This window comes from Myodes glareolus, chromosome 18 (assembly GCF_982192425.1).
Source record: "Myodes glareolus chromosome 18, mMyoGla1.1, whole genome shotgun sequence".
Taxonomy (NCBI): Eukaryota; Metazoa; Chordata; class Mammalia; order Rodentia; family Cricetidae; genus Myodes; species Myodes glareolus.
The window spans coordinates 63691121-63711985 of NC_142043.1; the positions used below are offsets into that span (position 1 = coordinate 63691121).

At 50.4% G+C, this 20865-nt stretch overlaps 1 protein-coding gene across 7 annotated transcripts in view; it reads right to left on the reverse strand.

Annotated features, from left to right (window-relative positions):
- Positions 1–20865, reverse strand: part of Pde9a (phosphodiesterase 9A) — a 92240-nt gene that overhangs the window by 15750 nt on the left and 55625 nt on the right. For 5 of the 7 annotated variants that reach the window (XM_087898346.1, XM_085679839.2, XM_085679840.2 and 2 more), the window contains 5 exons: positions 15402–15456; positions 14733–14803; positions 9479–9563; positions 5044–5122; positions 3635–3709 (listed from right to left, as the gene is read on the reverse strand). In XM_087898346.1, the coding sequence (XP_087754472.1) occupies positions 3635–3709; positions 5044–5122; positions 9479–9563; positions 14733–14803; positions 15402–15456 (365 nt within the window). Of the gene's footprint in view, positions 1–3634; positions 3710–5043; positions 5123–9478; positions 9564–14732; positions 14804–15401; positions 15457–19161; positions 19234–20865 lie in introns of those variants that run through there. The other 2 variants (XM_085679843.2, XM_085679844.2) reach the window with 2 other exon arrangements.

Consider the following 20865-nt stretch of genomic DNA (forward strand, 5'->3'; position numbering starts at 1 on the left):
TGGCTTTGCTTCTGGGAGAAGCAGGTCTCGGGGAGACAGAGCAGAGTGAGACAGCCCAGTGGCCATGGCATGGCATGGCCCCAGCAGAGAGCACGTCCCCTACGCCACACATCAGTGCCAGCCTGGTCCTGGGTACCAGCGTCCTAGTACCTGCACAGGGCAACAATTGTTAGTGCTGTAGCCTGGCCAGTTTCCCTTGCATCTGGGCACCAAGTGGCAAATCTATGTGAGGGACTGAATTGTGTCCCATCAATAGTATGTAGAGACCATACTGTGACATCCCCACCAACGTGACCATATTGGGGACAGGGTTTTTACAGAGGCAACCAAGATATATGTGGCCACAAGGAGGGGCCCCATTCAATTTGACCATGACTCTGTAGGGACAGATCAGGACACAGACATAGAGATAACTGAGAGAAGATGTCATCTGAGAGCTAAGGGGACAGTGCAGGAATGGCCAACCCAAGACACCTAGACTGTGACCTCCCGGCTCCAGGACAATGGGACAATAACACACTGCTGTTGTTGATGCCACCCAGTGTGTGGTGGTTTGTCATGGCCGACTGTCAGAGGAAATGTGTGTATGCCACCAAGCCCTATCCTTTTTTTGTTAATTAATATGTATGGGCCCTGGGAATGCAGCAGTTAAGGGGATGTTCTGGGACTACGATAATTAAATTCTGTTGGGAGCAGAGAATTCTACGGTATCACAAGTTCATTTGAGAAATGGAAAACAATCTCTCACTTGGACCTCACAGGGGACTTAGGCTGTCACGGAGCATCCCCAGGTCACGCTGGCCCTACACACATCTTCTTTGAGAAGTCAATGGCTTTGAAGATGCTGGCCCAGAAAGCACTTCCTGCAGAGTAACAAGGGGTCTGGCCCTGGCTTGAGGACAGCTGACTCCCCAGATGCTGGCTGGTAGCTGCTGTCCGTCCAGAGCTCCCGGTGCTCCCACCGTACAGAATGCCAGCCCTCAGGACCCTCGGGTTACAGTCCCATTGGGTTTGTCCCAGAGGCTCAGGCAGTGTTCTGAGCAGCCCTGGAGAGATGAAATATTTGCTGTGGAACCACAGCTGAGAGATGCTGAGAACTGCCAGACGCCACCATCTGCTACCACTTCTGTGATGGACATGGTGGCTTCGGAGCAGGCGTGATGGTCTGTTCCCTTGACAGTCCTCAACCCCAGCTGAGTAAGGGGGTGAGCGGTGGCTCCTGAAGACGGCGATGAGCCCTGATCAAGAGGGGGGCGACTTCCAAGGCGACGACGGGTGGTCCTTCAGTGTGGCAGTGCAGCCACCTCACTGCCTGCAGTCTCTGATGACGCCCCCCGCCCCCCATAGGACCCGAGGCACCAGAACAACGTACGATCACATCCTGAATTAGGTCTGAGAAGGATGCTGGGTGGACCAGTGGGTAGATGTGGCATTGCCCCCACTGGAAGAGAGAGGTGTGCCGCCACAGGGCCCTGATGCTCCTTGCCCTCTCAGGCTCAGGTGGTTGCCCAGGTCCTCCGTGTATGCTCAGTTATGCATATTTGCTGTTCACAGTTGAATCTGCCTGAGACCGAGGCTCTTGATTTGGGGTGTTTTTCTGGCTTACCACCGGAAGGCAGTGAGAAACCTCCAGAAGCACCCTGCTAGTCTGTCTGTCTGAAGCTATGGACAGTGAAAGATGTCACATGGCTGGGTCCGGCTGTATGAGTCACCGTGCCCCCCTGCCAGCCAGAGAGCAGCTATGACCATGGTCTGCAAAGTGAGGGCAGGAGAGTGATGCTTCTATTATGGGTGCGTGAGTTCTTCAGCCTTGGGGACAGCCTTCACTCCCATCACAGGCAGCACTGTGCTTGGAGGCTCCACGGAGGGGGTAGCAGCAGCAGCAAACCAAAACAAAACCTCAAGTACTGGTTTCTATGCAGCCACTCTCACTAGAGACATTGACTGGCTAAAGTCAACAACTGGGTATTGGGACCATCCTAGAGGGTGAGGCAGAAGCAGGGCTGGCCACCTACTGGTGGGAGGAGCCACATTCTGAGCCACCTGCTGTACCTTTCTTTGTCATAGTTTTGCTCTGCCCAGGCTCTGGAGGCACCACACTGCCACATCTCTTCAAAGCCCTACCTTTGTTCCTGGCATCTGTGCTCAGGGAACTGTGACCCCGCACTGACCTGGGAGGGCTGCACATCAAAGACGCCGCCTGAATGCTTGATTTCTGCATGCCGGCTCCGTACCTCGGAGCTGGAGCGTGGAACCCTTGGTAGCTGCACCTCTGGCATTTTGTTGATGGGGTGCTCTTCCAGTGAGCTGAGCTAGGTCCTGCTTTTCTGTTTTGTTGTTGTTTGTGGATGTGTAGGGAGGTTGTATGTGTGTGGGCAAGTGTGAGGGTGTGTGTGTGTGTGTGTGTGTGTGCATGCACACACACGAGTGTGGAAGCCAGAGGTTGATAGAGTATTTTTGCTTTGTTTTGTTTTTTGTTTTTTGATACAGGGTTTTTCTGTGTAGTCCTGGCTGACCTGGAACTTGCTCTGTAGACCGGGCTGGCCACAAACTCAGAGATTCACTTGCCTCTGTCTCCAGAGTGCTGGGATTTAAAGTGCGTGCCACCACCACCTGGTATCTATCCACCTTTTCACCTGAGGCAGGATCTATCACTTGAACATAGAGCTCACTGATTAGCCCAGTCTATCTAACCAGCCTGCTTGGGGCATCTCTGCCTCCCTTGTGCGGAGGTCACAGGCAGCTACCCTACCCATGAGACATTTACAGGGATGCTGCAGATTCAAACCCCAGTCCTCACCGTGGACAGCAAGCTCCTTTAGCCACCGAGCATCTCCCAGCCTAGTCTCTGCTTTTCTGGTTAAAATTCCCCAGCCAAAGGCCTTCTGATGAGGTTTATTTGGGAAATAGGGGGACTCTCTTGTCTAAAGGCACAAAATCCCATTTGCTACAACTGACCTTGCCAAAGGTAACAGGGAACAGTTTGGCCTATTTCCACAAGTCTGTGCTTTGGAAAAGCGAAGAACTCTTAGGTTTTGGTGAGTTGCCCATGAGGAGGGACTTGTTCTTTCTCCGCGTTGATATTTCTTAGCGAATGAGAAACTTTGAAGAAATATCTTCCGGTCAAACCGACTCTTCTCTCTGCAAAGCTTAGCCACTATCTTGTATCCAGCTGCCCGGGGCCTCTGCTGGCGACACTTTCCAGTAGGATGCTCCTTTGGAGGCCCCTTTCTGCAGGAAACAGCTGTTCTAAGCAGCGGCTCTGCCTCCACATGGCTACATCTTCCCACGTATCCTGAAGATAAGAGTGTGCTCAGTCTGGGCCTGGGTTCAGCTGGTTGCCCAGGGACACTTGGTGTCATCAGAAGGTCAGGGGTTGCTGGTATTTTTTTTTTTTTAAAGCTTGGGTATGGCCCCCTTGCCTTGGGCTCTGACTTTTGTATCCCTCTGAGCCTACTGAGTGTCATTTTGAATTAAAATCTAGAAATTTTAATTCAGGAGTGTTTAACTTAAAAAAAAAAAAAGACAAGAGAAAGTACATGGGAGGAACAGCCTGGGCACAGTCCCCATTCAGGATCTGCCGTCCTGAGCGGCTGTCCCCAGTGACCGGAGAACCTGGATGTCCCTCACCTACCTCGTTGGGTTCCCAAAGCCAGACATCGAAGGTGGGCTTCCGGAGGGCTTCGATGGTCTCTGGGGTGAGCAGGTACTAGGAAGACGGAAGTGGTATGTTAGCCAGACAGTGGGGCGTCTGTCTGTGAGTAACAAAAGCTGTGCTCACGGCGGCATCAGGGTGAACATTTTCTCTTTTCTCCAGGCCCCCTCACAGATGCTGTGTACAGACTCGGGGCTGTCCTTCCTTGGAAGATGTCACTGGACTCCCACCTACAGCAGCCTGGGCTACGAGGGGCTCCTAGGACCAGGAATGATTAGGGGCTCCTAGGAACGTTTAAGCGATAGAAATGTTCCCTGTATTTACCATGATGGTAATTTCACGACTATGTGTGTCAGAACTCACTGTGCTCAGAGTCTAAGAAATTGAGCTCCACAACTATCAATCAAATCTCAACAGTAAAAGCTATGTAAAGTGAAGGGACAATAAGCCACTGGGCACATGTTCACACCCCTGCCGAGCATCTCTGCTGGGTTTGTCTTGGGGAAAACACTCCCGGAATCAGCCTCGAGCTAAGCCACACCCTGGCTGATGAAGGCCTGAGGCTGAGGTTGGGTCCACTGAGCACTGAGGTATAGGGTGAACTGTCAGCATCAAGGATGATGGTCTGGACATGAGGCAGCAGGAGGGCTGCCATTAGGGTTAGCCTTCTTCATTCTCACTGGTGTGGAGGCTGGCTCAGTTTGTCCCAGGGCTGGACAGGATGGCAAACCCGGACAGGACTGCAAAAGATACTGGCCACGTTTGTCCATGCGGAAAGGTGCTGGTCTCCTGGATGATACTCAGTGCACAGCTTGGACAGATGTGGAACAAATCACTGACTAGTGGGCTCCAGGGACCTATGGGGGCTTCCAGGAGAACCTGTGGGTGGTCGGCCTAACCTCAGTGTAAAAGTGCGAGCCAGGGTTTAACCAAGTCTGCCACTACGGGGGTGGCGTTCCTTGGAGGCACTGAAAACAGCTGAATTCCATCCAGGTCAAAGCTACTTGACTCTGGGCTTGGCTGCTTTTAAAACTCAGGAAACTTTTGTGAACAGCTTTCCATAAAAACTGTGTTGTTCAGGGACAGGGGAGCCAGTGATGCAGATTTTTAAGAACCTTGTTAAAGTTCCTTGGTGGAATGTTTGTATGCAGATGTCTTTTACTGTCGGCTAAGGGCCGGGGAGGGATGGAGCTCTGGAATTGCTTCTCTAAACAAATGTCCAAGAGAAAAATATCCTGCCTGACAACCTCCCACCCTTCCTCAGCCCACGATAGGAATGGGGGGGGGTGTTGTCACTGTGCAGAGCGAGGGGCCAGTCATGGGTTCCTGCGTCCTGGGTCTGAAAGAAACTGAGCTAGAATTGTCCCTGGGCCAGAAACCCATCTCACCTTGGGGTAAGTGGGGACATCACGTCGGGGTGTCAGCTTCTTGTTATCCAAAAAACTGTATTTACAGGGACAGTTGGTCCTGGAGGGGAGAGGAAGAACTAGTTATGGCAGGGTATTCTGGCTGGGAAGCCTTCTGTATGCTGCTCAGGGCAGCAGAGCGAACGGAACGCACAGCCCCAACCCCAGGACCTGTAGCCTCAGCCCCGGACCTGTAGGCCCTAGTCCTGGAAAGCACAGACCCAAGCATCAGATTTGCCATAGGAGTATCCAGCAGGGCGGCTGGGAGATGCTTGGTTCCCAGTTTGCAAATAGGGGGCACCCTGAAAGCCAGGTGATAATGTAGCCAGAGTTCACTTTTAGTTTAGTTTATTAATTATACATGCATTTATCAATAATTTATAATTAATAAACTTACCATTTAGAAATAAATTTATTATAACCTATTAGTCTATTATTTAAGAGATAGCTACAAAATCTTTTTAAAAGACACAAGTACTCTCTTTCTTTTTCCTTGCTTTCTTTTTTTTTTTTTTCTGAGACAGAATCTCATGTAGCCCAGGCTGGCCTCAAACTTGCTATGTAACCAAGAACAACCTGGACTTTTGAGCCCCTGCAGGCTAGGATTACAGAGGTGCCTTACCACCCCTAGTTTATGCGGCGCTGGAGATGGAAGCCAGGACTTCCGGCACAGGCGGCAACCACTCTACCAGCTGAGCCACATCCTACACATAGAACATCTGATTCTCAAAGACTCAGCCGGGTGTGGCGGTCCACGCCTGTGACGTCAGCACCCAGGTGATGAGGCTGAAGGGTCTTGTGTGTGCAGCCAGCCTGGGCCACAGGTGGGGATCCCAACTGAGAACAAACAAAAGCCAACAAACACAGCAGAAAAACAAAAAGAAACCCTCCAGTCCCCATTCATCCATTTCTCCCCAAGTCCCACACCCCGGACGTCACTCTGAGAACAGCTTGGGGTGTCCTTGCAGAAGGTCCTGAGGCACAGAAACACATGGCTAGACACCGGAGCTTTCCAGCCGCATGCGGTGTTGGGTTAAGAAAACCGGTGGTATTGTGCGAAAATATATGCCCTGTATGGTTACAATTTAATCTACTTATTTTTTTTCATAACATTACAAGCAAAGAAGATCGCAAAACAGTATTTTTAAGTTTTTTTTCCTTCAAAACTAGTTGAACATACCCAAGAAAACACCAGGGAGGGAGACTTTGCAATGGATTTAAGTCGAAGACAGGCCTGGATGTTGTCACTATCAGTGACCGCCCCCCCCCCCCCGCCTCTCTCTAAGTTGTCTGGAGTCTTCCGTGAGCCTGCAATATTTCCAAGCCCAGAATCATAAATCTATTCCTTTTGAAACACAACCTTTACCTCCCTCCCAACGACACACTTGCCGAGACTATCAGGCTGCTGTGATGGCCACTGTACCAAACACAGATGTAGTAACTCTGTGACAGAAGGAAGCGACCGAATAGCCCAGTGAAGCCATGCCACTTCAGCCCTGTCCACACGCCACCCACTCTGGAATTAGATCGGCTCCTCCCTTTCTCCCTGAATCTCGTTTGTATAAACATTCATATGTGTGTTCTATTCTGTGCCTTCTGCCCCCACCCCCAAGCATATGGAAGCCCTCACCAGGCACTATGCTGACACTGGAATCCCACTCCTTCCTGCTGAGGCCTTGGGGGCAGACCAGGATGCTGGGTGTCTGCTGACCCTGTCTCGGCCAGCCACTTCTCACTCTGGGCCCCGTTGCCACAGGAACCAGCATCCTCCAGCTGGTTGAACAATTGGCATAGGGCCTCTTCTTTTAGTCCCGTTTGGAGCTCCTTTTTGCCTCATTTCCTGGGCTTCCTATCCTCCCATCCCCTGGGGATCAATCCGTTCATGGTCAAGACCATTTGTCTGGGACAAAGGCAGAGATTATAGCCTCCAAACCTCAGGCACTACCCCATCTTTCTGCATGACCCTGCCCTGGTCTAGCTTCCTTCTCGTTCCTTCATTGTGTGGTGCGGGAGACCACAGTAGCCACATTCAACTTACTTCTGCCCTGAATGTAACCTAGCCATTGGAGCTTTCTTTGCTGGGAAACAGAGGAAACTGAGGGGGTCTAAGGAGAAGACATCCTGCCCAGGGCGCTGGCAGGCTGTTTGTGTGCCCGCTGCTGTTCCCAGGTAGGTTCTGGTGGATTCAGACCCCCAGCAGGGTGTGTTCACAGTGGGCTAATGTTGGTCTGCTCTTCAGACTCATGATTGTGGGGCTAGCTGTGATTCCCCCAATACCCACCCCACTAGCTCCTATTCTTTCTACTCCCCAAGAAAGGCAAGAATATGGCACCTGCATCCCACAAGGGTACAACCTTTTCTTTACAATCCAGTTGAGGTGACACAACCCCATCCAGGGGGGATGACTTGATTTCTGGGTGTGCATCTGTACTTAAAATGATCGTCCGTCAACAAGACAGAAGGGGCAGCACAAACACCACACTCCCCATTCTGTATCCAGAACACTAAAGCCTTGGGTTCAGGAGAAAACCGGCTACAGGAGACTGAGCCAGGACTAGGCGTGGACTTGACCAGAGCCAGTGCCCCAGATCGGCTTGCTCACTGGAGGTGGAACCTGAGCATGTCGCCCCCTTGTGGACACTAAAGCATCCCACAGGCCCATCTCGCTTAACAAGGAATGCCCCCAGCACTGTCTACGGAGAATGCCACTTCTGCAAGCCTGCTGGGGCACTGGAGGGCTCTGGCTTATGTCTCTGAGCTCTAGACTGTACCTGTGGGGTACAGAGGCACACTTGTCACTGAGCCGAGCCAAAGACCCATTACAGGCAGACTGCCAGCACTGCTGATGGGGGCCAGCACAGAGGCCATTTGCCCCTACTTGGTCCTGGGGAGTCAGGCTTCCTGGGGCGATAGCAGGCTGAGTGAGGCCTTGGGTCCAAGGTTGTCAGGTTGGTTTCCAGCCTCAGCTGACTATCACCTGTCCCCTGGGTTCAGACTATCATCTGACCCTGGGTTCTTCTTAGAGGGACCTTCTTGACCGCTGAAGAACTACTTTCGTAAGGACAAGGGAGTGAACTGTTCGCTCAATTTCCTATGGCTGCAAAATTCTTGGCCCTGCCTTCATCCAAACCAGATGGAACAAGAGCTCCCAAACTCTACATCAGCTGGCCAGTCCATGTGACACTGAATTGATGTGGTCCCCATAGGACAACATGGTGTACCTCTCGCCCTCCCTGAGACAACGCCATGGGGACCACTGGCTTTCTGTGTACCTCCTGCCCGCAGGCAAGAGCCACACCCACCCTCAGCAGGCAGCCTGGCTTTGTTGAATTCAGGCAGTGGTCTCCAGTGCAGCTTGGGATTCTAAGACAACTGAGGTTGCTTGTTCAAGGCTGGTCCTTGCTCAGAGGTTGCCCTACGGTCATGTACTCTGGTTTTTTTGTGGATAGTCCTGCTGACCAACCATCCAGTAGGCACATTATGCTTGGATTACTGGTCACCGGCCTCTGCGGACATCACCTTTGACGGGCTATGTGATCCAAGTTCATGATAATGGGAATACACTTGCTGTGTTCCTCTGCCAGATGGGGCTCCCCGTGGGAACTGGGAGACCCGGGGATGAAAACTGGGGTTCCCTATAAGTCAAACACCTTTGTCTTCTTACTGTTATCTTTAAAAATAGATAGCAGCTGGGTGTGGTGGCATGTATCTTTAATCCCAGCACTGGGGAGACAGAGGCAGGGGGATGAATCTCTTAGTTCAAGGCCAGCCTGGTCTACAGAGTGAGTTCCAAGACAACCAGAGCTAAATAAACAAACAAAAACAACAGCCACCATCACAACAAAAAACCCAACACAAAATAACAAAAACCAGACCTCAACTTCCTTCAAGTGGGGAATTTACCATAACCCAGGTCTGAAGGAGCATGATCTCCCTCTCACGTGTGGCCATTTCCCAGCTCGTGACTGCCACAAAATCCCCTTTTTAAGAAATCATATGGGGCTGGGAAGATGGCTTAGCAGTTATGTGAGCACTTACTGTTCTTGCAGAGGACCTGGGTTCTATTCCTAGCACCCACATGGCAACTCACAACTGCCTGTACCTCTAGTTCCAGAGGATCTGACACTTTCGGCCACCATGGGCACCAGCCATGCAAATGGTGCACGGACACGCATACAGGTAAACACTCATGCCCATAAAGTAAAAATCAACCTTAAGGAACAAAACTCTTCAAGAGAATGGGATGGAGGGCATTGGTACAAGAGGCTTCCTCTAGCTCGTGTCAACCACGTTGGAGTCAGAACGACCAACTCACATCAGTTTTTCTGTTTGGGGACACAAAGCCATATTCCATCCCATGCTTTCCACAGAGACCCTTTCCAGGGCCAAGTGCTGCAGGCTCCACGCACACACTCACCTGCTGTTCCTGGCAGCCAGTTCCTCCCGCATCTTTTTAATGTCACTCTTGCATTTTTCAATCTCCACCACTTTAAGTCCTTCCACTGGTGACAAAGAGACACAGATGGGGTCACCAGAAGTAGTCGCATGGATCTAGCCAGCTGGTAGCTGAGGGTCTCAGGAGGATGCTGGCTCATGGCAGAGCCTTCCATGCCTTCTCATGCTACTGATATGTGGGGATCCCTCAGCTCCCCACCAGTCAAGAAACAAACAGGCAACATCAAGGAAGAGCAGGGTGAGACTCAGTCACATTCTGGGGGGCCGGGGGAGTCCCAGTGAACTGGAGAGTGTGCCTGCCAACAAGCTACTAGCCAAGATGTTCCCTCGGAAAAGCGGGGAATGCCTGGAAATGCTGCAGGAAGCTGGGTTCTTGAGGAAGAAAAAAATATGTTATTTTATGACCACCTCTTGGTTTTCTGCCAAAGGACAGTGCCCACTATGACAATGCACTCTCTTTCTCACTGAGTTGGGCTCGGAATAACTGTTAAAAGCACAGCATGGCCCCTTCTAAAGGAAAAACAGATTTAGGGAGTTGGCAAGTTCCTAACAATGCCTCCCACCCAAGAAAAGGAGCTGCAGCTCGGGCGCCTGTGTGAAGGCAGCCTGGCATAACTCAGACTCCTTCTGGGCTTTCTAGAACTTTCCAAGGTAGTAGTTAAGCTGGGATAGGACACCACAGGGACACTGCCTCTTCTGCACAAAGGGACACAGTTAGCTCTGGTCCTGGTGACTTGCTTCTGAGCCAAAGAAACCTCCGTCCCTCCCATACAAGGCTGACAGGAAGCTGTGCAGACCAAAATGAAGGTCTCAGGTGCCAGTAGCTGGGTTAGGGGTGGTGGCAGCCTGGGGACAAGTCAAGGTAGCAGCTGTTGGGAGGACACACAGAGGCCGGGCATGTTTGTTCACCCACTCAGTCACCCTCCTTTGGAGTGAGGTTCTTTACACTTTCCTGTATCGCTGGTACCCAAAGAAGTTGAAGGTCATGGGCGTTGTTCTCAGGATAGATGCTCAGGCACCCCTGGGGTTCCTTAGCAATGGATTTAATTTGGCCACTGTGGCCTTGTTTAGACCTCCTGGTTAGATATTTGCAGGCTGAAGGCATGCCTCTAGAACATGAACGCAATATGTGGTAAATCAACAACCACAGCAAGCTTGCCGCTCAAATCGATTGATGCACGAGAGGCAGGACCTTGTGGGAAGTAAGCGGACCCACGGAGAGGTGACCCGCAGCTCTGCTTGCCATGTGGGTTTGAGACAAAGCTGTCCCGTGTGACACAATCAGCTTAATCGTGCAACTGTCACTCATGCCTTGGTTGTCAGTCATTGGGAGTACAGGTGTGACCTACACCTGGGATTCTGCAGCTCATCGCAGGCCCCATTCCAGTTCCTCCACCACTCCATGGAGAAGGAAGCCTACTTCAGGGTGTAGATGCTCCATACGGAGAGGCGGTCAAAAAACAATGATGAGAGGTCGCTGTGCTCATGGCCTGGCCCAAGTTCCATCCTTTAGGGCCCTCTTGGTCTCTCTTAAGCTTGGCAGACAGGTAGACACAAATACCCCAAGCTAGTACAAGTCCCCTGAATCATTTAACCTTGCCAGGGCCCTGGTGACGCAATCAATGTGACCTTCTGCCATGCTGCCAGGCAGCATTATTCTACTTTGAAACCTTGGGAAGTGCATGTGGACTTCAGAAGGGATTTCTGAAACAATAATGTGTATGCATGTTTTGCATCCATAGGTGTCAATGTACCACCGAAGTGCAGTGTCCTGGGAGGCCAGAAGAGGATGCTGGATCCCCCTGTAACCGGAGTTAAAGATAGTTGCCATGTGGGTGGGTGCTAGAAACTGAACCCAGGTCCTCTGGAATTGCAGCCAGTGTTCTTAACCACCGAGTCATCTCTCCAGCTCTGACTTTGGAAGGTTTTGTGTGGACTTCTGTATCTTGAACCTCCCAATGAAAAGATTTAAGAGTGACTTCCTCAGAGATGGTGGCTCGGAGGAAAAGGGGCCATAGCAGTAGCTAAGGCAGTCTTCACTTTCTTCCACATCAAGAACCTGCAGGATCTGGGGGACTTGTTCTCTCCTGGCTCTCAAAACTAAGGCTCTCCGCTCAAAGGCAGGGAGCTTCACTTCACTTCAAAGCCTCTTCCTGGGGCTGCTCTGAAGGTTTGCCTTAGGCACACTTCCTGGGTTGGGGGGGCAGATACAGAAGGGCTGGTTTGGTTCAGTTCAGTATGGAAATTCTGGATTGTTTGCGTGTCCCGTGTCCAACTCTGCCCCCAGGGGTTAGCTCTGGCTGTGGTCCACACTGGTGTTTAGGTCTTGGTTCAGATCCAGGGCATGGGTACAAAGGGTAGATGGAGCAGGGTTGCCCTGTGCCCCCCACTCCCAGCACACCAGAAAGGAAGTGAATAGCTCCAGGCAGGACAGGAGGCAAGGGCCAGGCTGTTCCATGGTTAGGAAATCACCTTTGACCCACCAGTAATCCCAGCCGCCTTACAGGCTAAACATTTACACAGAAAGGAAGAAAAAGGGCTAGAAATCACAGAGGAGAATCGTGTTTGGCTTAAGGTCAAAGGGCAAGCAGGAAATTCCATTCATGACAAGGTCAGTGCAGTGTGGGGGCTTACTGGTGGCCAGGCTAGCTGGATGTCCCTCACCCTAAGACACAGATAATAGCTGATGGCAGCCAGGTGAAACTGCACATGTCCGCCATGTGTGTGTCTGTCCATGTCTTTATGCTCATATTTTTGCATGGTTGTGTGTCTATATGGAGCAGGGGCTCGAGTTGAGCTCCTGGCAGCCTATGCAGTCATACAGGGTCAGGGCCATCTGGGTTGGACAATTCCCTAGCGTCCTGCTCCGAAAGAGGTCTGACTGTAGTCGCCTCTCAAACTTTTCACCCTGTCTCCCCTACTTGCATATACCCGACAACCCCTGTCTACATCTTCAGAATGAGGACCTAAGTATCTGGACTTGAGTTTCTCTGAAACTCAAAGTCCCTGGGGATCAGCATGGGTGCCATTCCTGGCTATATCCGTGCTAAAAGGAGAGGTCTCTGGAGACTCTGGAGACTAGGAAGTGGTCAGCTAAGAGGACCGGGAATGAATGAGCCCAGAGCCAGCTGGATTTCAGTGGCAGAGAGCCCATGCATGCAAGGCCACTCCCGGGGGTGCAAGAAGACACGGAGATGCCTGAAGTGAGACCTATAGTTGGCGACCTGGGACAGAAGAGGCATCAGAAGAGGACAGACAAATGGAGGATGAGGAGGTACCTGCTGTGTGTGGCAGTCATTAGCCAAATGGAGACAGTGGCTTTGTGTATCTGTTGATGTGGCTGGTGCCCCGGCAGCAAACTCCTTCCATGGTCTGTGGCTAAAGTCCCTCTCACGTTTAGAGAGTCCAAAACTCCATACATCTCGGCAGGAGACTAATCTGATCTCCCCTGACAAAGAGGGAACGATGCATGCTCACTGCAGTGGGTTGAACAGTGTCTCACAGAGCAAGTATTCCTATCCTAAATCCCGGATCCTGTGAATGCCACGTCAGATGAGAGATCCTTGGCCGTTATTAGATAGAGAACTTGAGACGGGACTATCCTTGATTCAAACAGAGGTGTTTTAAGAAACAGACGGGGAGTACTGAGATATGGGGGCTGGGAGGAGGGAGCCACATGAAGACATGGGCAGACCGCAGCCATGGAGTGATTCCAGCCAGGCAACCACGGACTACCAGAGACAGCCTAGAGACGTCTCTCCCTCAGATCCCAGAGGCACCAGCCCTGCAGACACTTTCTGAGCCAGAGCTTCCAGCTCCCAGAAGGTACTGCTGGGATTCAGACCCCCAAGGTGCAGCACTCTGAGGTGTAAATTTGTGAGGTGGCCCCAGGAGTGCACACTCTTCCTACTCTGGCTGTGTTTCAGCTCCGGCAGGCTTTGAATCTGGTACCAGTGGGAGCAATGGCAGTGGGGACCGTGGGGATCCAAATGAGGAGATGCCAGAGGGGTGACAGAGGGACTAGGAGTTACAAGGATAGTGTGTGTGTGTGGGGGGGTTGTCATGCTGCACCACACCCTCTAGCAGTGTGGTTGGCTCCCCAAGATCTCCTTTTCTGTTCAGAGCCCTCATGACGGCAAAACAGACGTGTAGGAGGATGGCGCCTCCCCAAGGAAAGGTGGCGTGGACTCCAGACACTGGTCTTTTCTTGTCTCATTTGCTGAATAAACTGGAGTGGTCACTATCTGTGGTTCCCCCTCATCCCAGGCAAGACAAGATAGTCTTGAGGACTCAAAGATCAGTTGACTTGGGAAAAGTCAACGTGCTCTGAGAAGGACTCATGAGATGATGGGAACGTGTTTCAGCTTATTTCAGGGAGCTGGGTTTTATGTGATAGAAATTTTTTCTTGAAGAAAAAAGAGAAGCAATTAAAAAGCAAGATTAAAAAAAAAAAAGAAGAAGAAGAAGAAGACATCTACTCAATCTTCTGAACAGAATCTGCCACATATTCTTCAGGGATGCTTGCCTCTTAATGGCTTCCTGTTTGGATTTTGTTTACTCAGCCCAAGTTAATAAATTAGGTGCCCGTGTATTGCCAGGCTGAGCCTGACAGTGACAGAGAGCCTGGCTGTGGAGCTGAGGGTGGAATGTGGGATCCGCAGGCCTATGGGGCGGAAGCATCGAACCTTCCATTGATCCTCACGACAGATGAGGTGACTTGAAGCTAGTTCCTTCCCCAAATCTGACTTTTTGGAACCTGAACGGAGGCTGGACCTGACTCTCGCTCACGGGCAGAGTTTCTTCTTTCCTTTAGCAGGGGCTGAAAACTGAGATGCAGATGTCACATACTTATTCCAAACTCTGCAGAAGCAAGCTGCATAGCAGCGTGAAGAGACACTCCCCTGTCTCATGCAGAGAGGCGCAGAGCTGAAGTCTTGGCAGCGGTTCTGCTGGGCCAGACTGAGGCCATTTGGGGTCTTACTTTGTGTTCTGTGCACAGACAAGGCTTTGGACGAGCTGCGCGTCACAGAAACATGTGCTTAGACCTGTCCTGGTCTAGCCTTTGTGAATATCAGAGCGGCACGCCAAGAAAGGATCTGCTTGCCGTCAGTACAAACTCGCTCGCGATTCTAAGCGGCTAATTCTGACGGTGGCTAAAAGTACACCTGAAAAGCGGAAAGAAGAAATAATAATAATAAAAAAAAAACTCCACTCACGTTCCACCCGTTTCTCCAGCACGGCCAGGTGGTTTGCAACCTCTGCTTTCAGCTCGTTGATCTTAAACGCTCTGGGGGGAAAAGTGGGGAGAAAAGATAAAACAACATGACCCAGACTGGCAAACATGTATGGGTTCCTACCTGAGGTGAGGTCTCCAAGGAGGCTAGAGAGGGGACCAAGACAGCAGGAGAGGCTTTTAAAGAATGCATAACGTCCCTGGGTCTGGTGTCTTTGTTACTCTGTCCTGGGTTCTCTGTGTAGACTTAAGGTGGGTTGACCCCAAGCCTGTACCCTACTCTGCCCAACACGGACAGCTATGGGGTACTGCCATGTTCAGAAATCGCTCTGAGAAACTAACAATACTAACATAGAATTTGGTAGGGTGTTGATGAATGCAAAGGAAGCCCCCCCCACCCCAGCAGTTCAGTGGGAGACACTCATTTGTAAAAGGGTGTTTTGTAGGCGGCTCCAAGTCCTGGAAGAATGGAGCGGTGGGGGTGGACTCACCGTCCCTGGAAATCTACCAGCAGCCACTGGACACAATTTTGGGGTAAGATGAAGGTTTGCTAGAATGAGCCCGGCCAGGCTCGCTACCGAAGCTACAAAGCCTGAGTACAGCTAGGCTCAGCTCCCACACGCCTGAAAAGTCCATGCAGAGAATACGGTACCTGGAGAACTGCTCTGCCACCTGGGCCAGCACACCCTGGATGAGTTCTTCTCTTTCTACAAACCAAAGGAGAGAGACCGATGCAGTACAGGCTGGGAGGGAGGACGCAGAGGCAGGCAGGTCACTAAGGGTTCTGTCCCTGAGCGAGCTACAGGTGTTACCGCGAAAGATGCTTAGACTTCAGTCGTGGGGAGCATGGCCTCCCTGAAGGTTCTTCCTCTTCTCTGCTGCCTGCTCTTACTGGCTCCTTGTCAGTGGCCCAGGGTGATGTTCTCCAGGTACTACCACAGCGAGATAAGGCAGGCCAGCCTGGGGGCTCTAAATATGGATAGCTTTCTCTTAGGGCTCATTTTATGGGGACAATTACTATGACAGAATGGGGTCAATGCCCCCTGGAGTGAAAACATAGTGTTCTCAGGATGGGCCTGCAGAGAGGAAGCAGGCTGGGTGGAGCAGGCCTGGCCTCTTGCTGCCTGCCCTGTAAAACTGGGTTGGGTGGCCAGTTTTACAAGGTTCAGGTCCCAGACTGATCATAACTTGCCTATTTCCTATTTCCTGACCAGCCCAAATGCTGAGACTTATGGGAAGGTGCAGACGGCCAGGGCACTGCCCTCTGTAGTGAGTCTGTCTGTGTCCTTGAGAGAGGGGAGACCTTCTTGTCCCAGTTAATGATTCATTCATAGCCCCAAACTCAGAGACCCTATAAAGGGATTCATAGACGCTTCTGCAGAGGGGGTATAGCTCAGTGGTAGAACATTTGATTGCACAGATGCTTCTACATAGACCTGGTGCTTAACTTGCCCCAGCAATCAAAACAAAGCAAACCACAACAGCACAGCCAAGAAAATACCACGGCAATTTAGTCCAGCAACGGAACTCAAAAGTTAAGAATGTCCCTGTTTCCAGCCCGTGCCTGCTTTCAGGTAAATGGTCGGGAACACACAAAAGACAGGCGACACGGCGTCAGTTAACACGGAGAGAGTCAGCACACCTGTCTGTGTGTGGTGGCGACACGTGTGTGTTTAGCATACCTATGGAGGTCAGAGGATAATTTGCGTGAGTCAGGTCTCTCATTTCATTGTGCGGATTTGAGGAACCAAACTCAGGTCGCCAGGCTTGGCGGCAAGCACCATTAACTGCGGAGTCGGCTTGTGGGCCTCAGGACTTATTAAATTAAATATGACGAATTGGTACACACATTCTACTAGTGATAATAATTTCAGCTCAGCATGCCTTTTTATCCCAGCACGATGGGAGGGGGCAGGAGTTAGCAGGCCAGGTGGGCGGGAAGAACAAGTTCAAGGTCAGCTGTAAACTGCACAAGGAAACCCTGTCTAAAGCGGGAGAAAGAGGAAGGGAAAGACAATCATTTAAAAATATTCATGTCTGGGAGACAGAGGCAGGAGGATGACCAGCGAGTACATGATAAGCCAGCCAGAGTTATGTAGCAAAATCCTAACTTTAAAAACAAAAACAAGGGGGCTGAAGAGATGTCTCAGCAGCTAACAGCACTGGCTGCTCTTCCAGAGGGTCCAAGGTCAAGTCCCAGCATCCACACGGCAGTTCACACCTGTCTGTAACCCCTGTTCCAGGGAATCAGCCTCCATCACACAGACATACACGTAGTCAAAACCACCAATGTACATTAAACAAGAAGGAAAAGAAGGGGGCTGGAGAGATGGCTCGGAGGTTAAGAGCACTGGCTGCTCTTCCAGAGGTCCTGAGTTCAATTCCCAGCAACCACATGGTGGCTCACAACCATCTGTAATGAGATCTGGTGCCCTCTTCTGGCGTGCAGGCATACATGGAGGCAGAATGTTGTATACATAATAAATAAATCAAAAAAAAAGAAGGAAAAGAAGATTTATAAAAAACAAAAGCCAAGTAGAAAAGTTAGCATCTGTTGTTAGACGTAAAAAAAAAAATGGTTTTTGAGAGGCTGAAGAAATCTTTCAGAGGTTAAGAACGCTGGCTGCTCTTGCAGAGGACCCGGGTTTGATTCCCAGCACCCACATGGAGGCTTACAGCCAACCATTTATAACTCCAGTCGCAGGGTACCCAATGCCCCTTCTGACCTCTATGGATACCAGGTATGCACACGGTACACAGACATATATGTTCAAGTCAAACCCTCATAAATAAATAAATCTAAAACATTTTTCAAACGCCATTTCAAATAGTAACAGAACAATCCTATTTTTCAAACATGCTGGGAGGGAACCTTCAAAAACACCAACCGTTATCTTTTGCTTGTAAGATTCCATTTTTTTTATTTTTTTTTTGCTTCCTCAGAGAATCTTTCATTTTTACCATGAATATATTTTAATTTTCTAATGAGAAAAAAAAAAAAAAGTCGTTCCCCCCTCCCTTCTTGGTCACTTGTACTCAGTCCAAACAACAGAACCTTGTTGGTACCCCCAGAAGTCTCTTTGGCCTCCCTGAGTCCCCGTCCCTCCACAGGTCACCTGAGCGCTAAGCAGATGCCAGCTCACAGGAACGCTGGTGTGCCGGATGTGTCCTCCTGTGTCTAACGCCTGCAGAAAAGACTGGGTGGCAGCGGCAGTGCCTGTAGCAGGGACAGTGCCTGTAGCAGGGACCTGGGATGCCAGGACACCCTCACCAGGCTGATGCCACTGAAAACTCCAAACTTAGCAATTCGGTTCATCAGCGGTGTGAGTACCATTGCAAGCAGCAGGTGGCTAGGCGGCACTGTTGCAGGCACAGGCAGACGGCACGCAGGTCGCTTAAGGAAGTTCTGCAGTTGATGCTGTTATGCCCAAGTGTCTGGTCCCCAAGTGAATTCACTGAGCCGGATATCCAATGCAAATTACATGAGGGTTTTTAATTCAAACTCAAGTTTGGTCTACACCTCCATCACACCGATGCAGTGGGCGAGGGAAGTGCAGCCCCGAACCCAGGAAAGGGGCAAACTTTTAAAGAGGAAATGCCACAACCAGGGGCGTTTGAGTCCTGTCGTCTTGGGGTTGGGTGAGGAGCACACAGGATAAGGTAGTTTCTGAACCCATTGGTCAGTCTTTGGGCACGAAAACCTAACAAAGAGCCATTAATAACTGACAAGGTGTCTTCAAGGAAGAATGTCTCCCAGGAACATCTGGACCTCATTAAATTTTATGGCCCTGCTCCCTACCTTCTTAGTTGGCCATTTTTAGGGTCTCTGTTCAGATTTCTGCTATCAGCGCATTCCTGGGACTGAGATCTGCTCTCTCCACAGCTCATTCTACAGCTTAAGATGAAGCCCCTTCTTTAAAAGGGAGTTTGCAAAGTCAGGTCCTCACAGCGCTGGGTGCTGGGTGCAGCCCACTGTGTGAGCCCAGGAAGATGTGTTCAAGTTCAGACACATCACGCCATCTCTGTGTGTCTTCAACAATAAGCTGCTGTGATAGTCCCCCCTACGGAGGCTCAACATGGCAGGAACAGTAGCCTGGTTCACACCACTTCCAGGCGTTTCTGCCCCCTTCCTCCCTTTCTTTTGGCAGGATTTTGCCAAGTAGCCCAGGCTGGCCTCTAACTTGGGCTATCTTTATGCTTTAGCCTCCTATGTGCCTAGCCCCTTTTTTTTCTTCCCTTCTTCCTTTCCTAAAGTATACTTGCTAGCGTTTATCCTCTGTACACAATAAAAAGAAAAAAAAAAACCAAAAATGCCACAAAGAAGAATGACTCAATTCGGATCAACCTCTTAAGCCCTCGATGCTTCACAACCTGTGGGAAATCCTTCCGGTGCTATATGACCTTATACTCACCGCAAGTTCACGTCAAGTGTGGACGCTCACTCCAGAGCAGGTTCAGTCACCCCAGCCCAGCTTCCGGTTGTCTGCTCCCCATCTACTCAGGTGTCAGTCCAAATATCTGCCTTAAACCACTCCCTCGTGGTGACCACCTCCCTGAGGACACCTCGGTACAGCCTACCTGAGTCACCCTCCTGTCCCCACGCCCTGCACACACTGCGCAGCCCTATGCCACAGAAGCCATTTCACCATCACCACCGTGACCTCTCAGAACTGTGTCGCCCATTAAACCTCCCCCTGAGGAACCTCACAGGGTAATTCTCAGTACTCAATAAAGGCATTAACCTGCAGGTCATCTTCTGTCTTTGTCCTTGTGCTCCTGGCCTCTCTGTGTGGTCTACAGTCCACCTGCCTATCCCCAGACCTATAAGTAAGGACTTCTTTATTTCAAACTTGTGTCTCCTAATCACTCACCTAAGACCCTGAGGAAGTGGGCGGAACTAACCCATGGCCACTGACTTCATAGCCTCTAAGAAGAACAGTCACTTTTCACGGCATGTCTTCGAAGCCCAACTCAAAGTGTCCGTCACAGAGCCACAGTTGAGTGGCTTGTGGGTCTACGGACTGGCCTTCTGAGAGGCCTGTGCCTGCCTGGGAAGAGAAATGGCCTCCACTGGCAGGGCCTCTGGGAGCTTTCAGTTTGGTGCAGTGCGATCTTAGATTAGTTATAGTGAAATCTTTAGAAAAAGTAACAGTTTGGATTAACTCAAGTTGCCGATCTCTAAGTATTCATATAAATTCAGAAGTCATCCAACAATCAGTATTGTGTGTGTGTGAGAGAGTGGTGTGAGTGTGTGGTGTGTGTGTTAGTTTATGTGTATGTGAGTGTGCGTGTGTGTGGTGTGTAAATGTGAGTGCATGTGTATATGTGAGTGTGTATGTGAGTGCATGTGTATGAGTGCATGTGTGTGTCTGTGTGTGTGATTGCATATGTGTGTATGTCTGAGTGTGTATGTGAGTGCATGTGTGTGTATATGTGAATGTGTGTCTGTGTGTGTGCCCACATGAAAGCCATGCTACACCTATGTAGATTAGAGGACAACTTGTATGAGTTAGTTCTTGCCTTCTACTATGTGGGTCCTGGGATTCAAACTCAGGTGGTCAGGTGGCAGCGAGCGCTCCTACCTGCTGAGCCATCTCTCCCCGGCCCACTAGCCGCAGCTCTAGTCAATTCATGGGTAAAAGAGGAAGTTTCAAGAAAAAAAATTTTTTTTTAAAATGTTGAACGTCATGAAAACCCAAACACCACACTTCAAAGTTCTGCTGTGGGACATGGCTACAGTAAGGCTGAGAAGGGAGTGGAGCCCTGTATGCTGTAAGAGGGGAAAATTTAACACAGTAACCTAGGATCCCACTGTGAGAACTCACAGACAAAGGGAAGCCACAGCAGGAGGGAGACAGGAACAGTAAAGAGTAGGAACACGAGCAAAGAGGAGAACGTAGTGAGATAGAAAGCAAACCATACAGAAAAATTAATAAAAGATTTAGCTCTTTAGAAAGGCCAACAAACCAACAGACTTCCAGCAAAAGCGACAATAGATAAGTGAGCAAACAAACAAAGACAGGCTACCAGCAACAGAGGCTACCAACACAAGGGACAAGAGAGGAGCTATTACTACAGCTCCTACAGACATGGAGCCCTGTGAGGGGGTCTGCAAA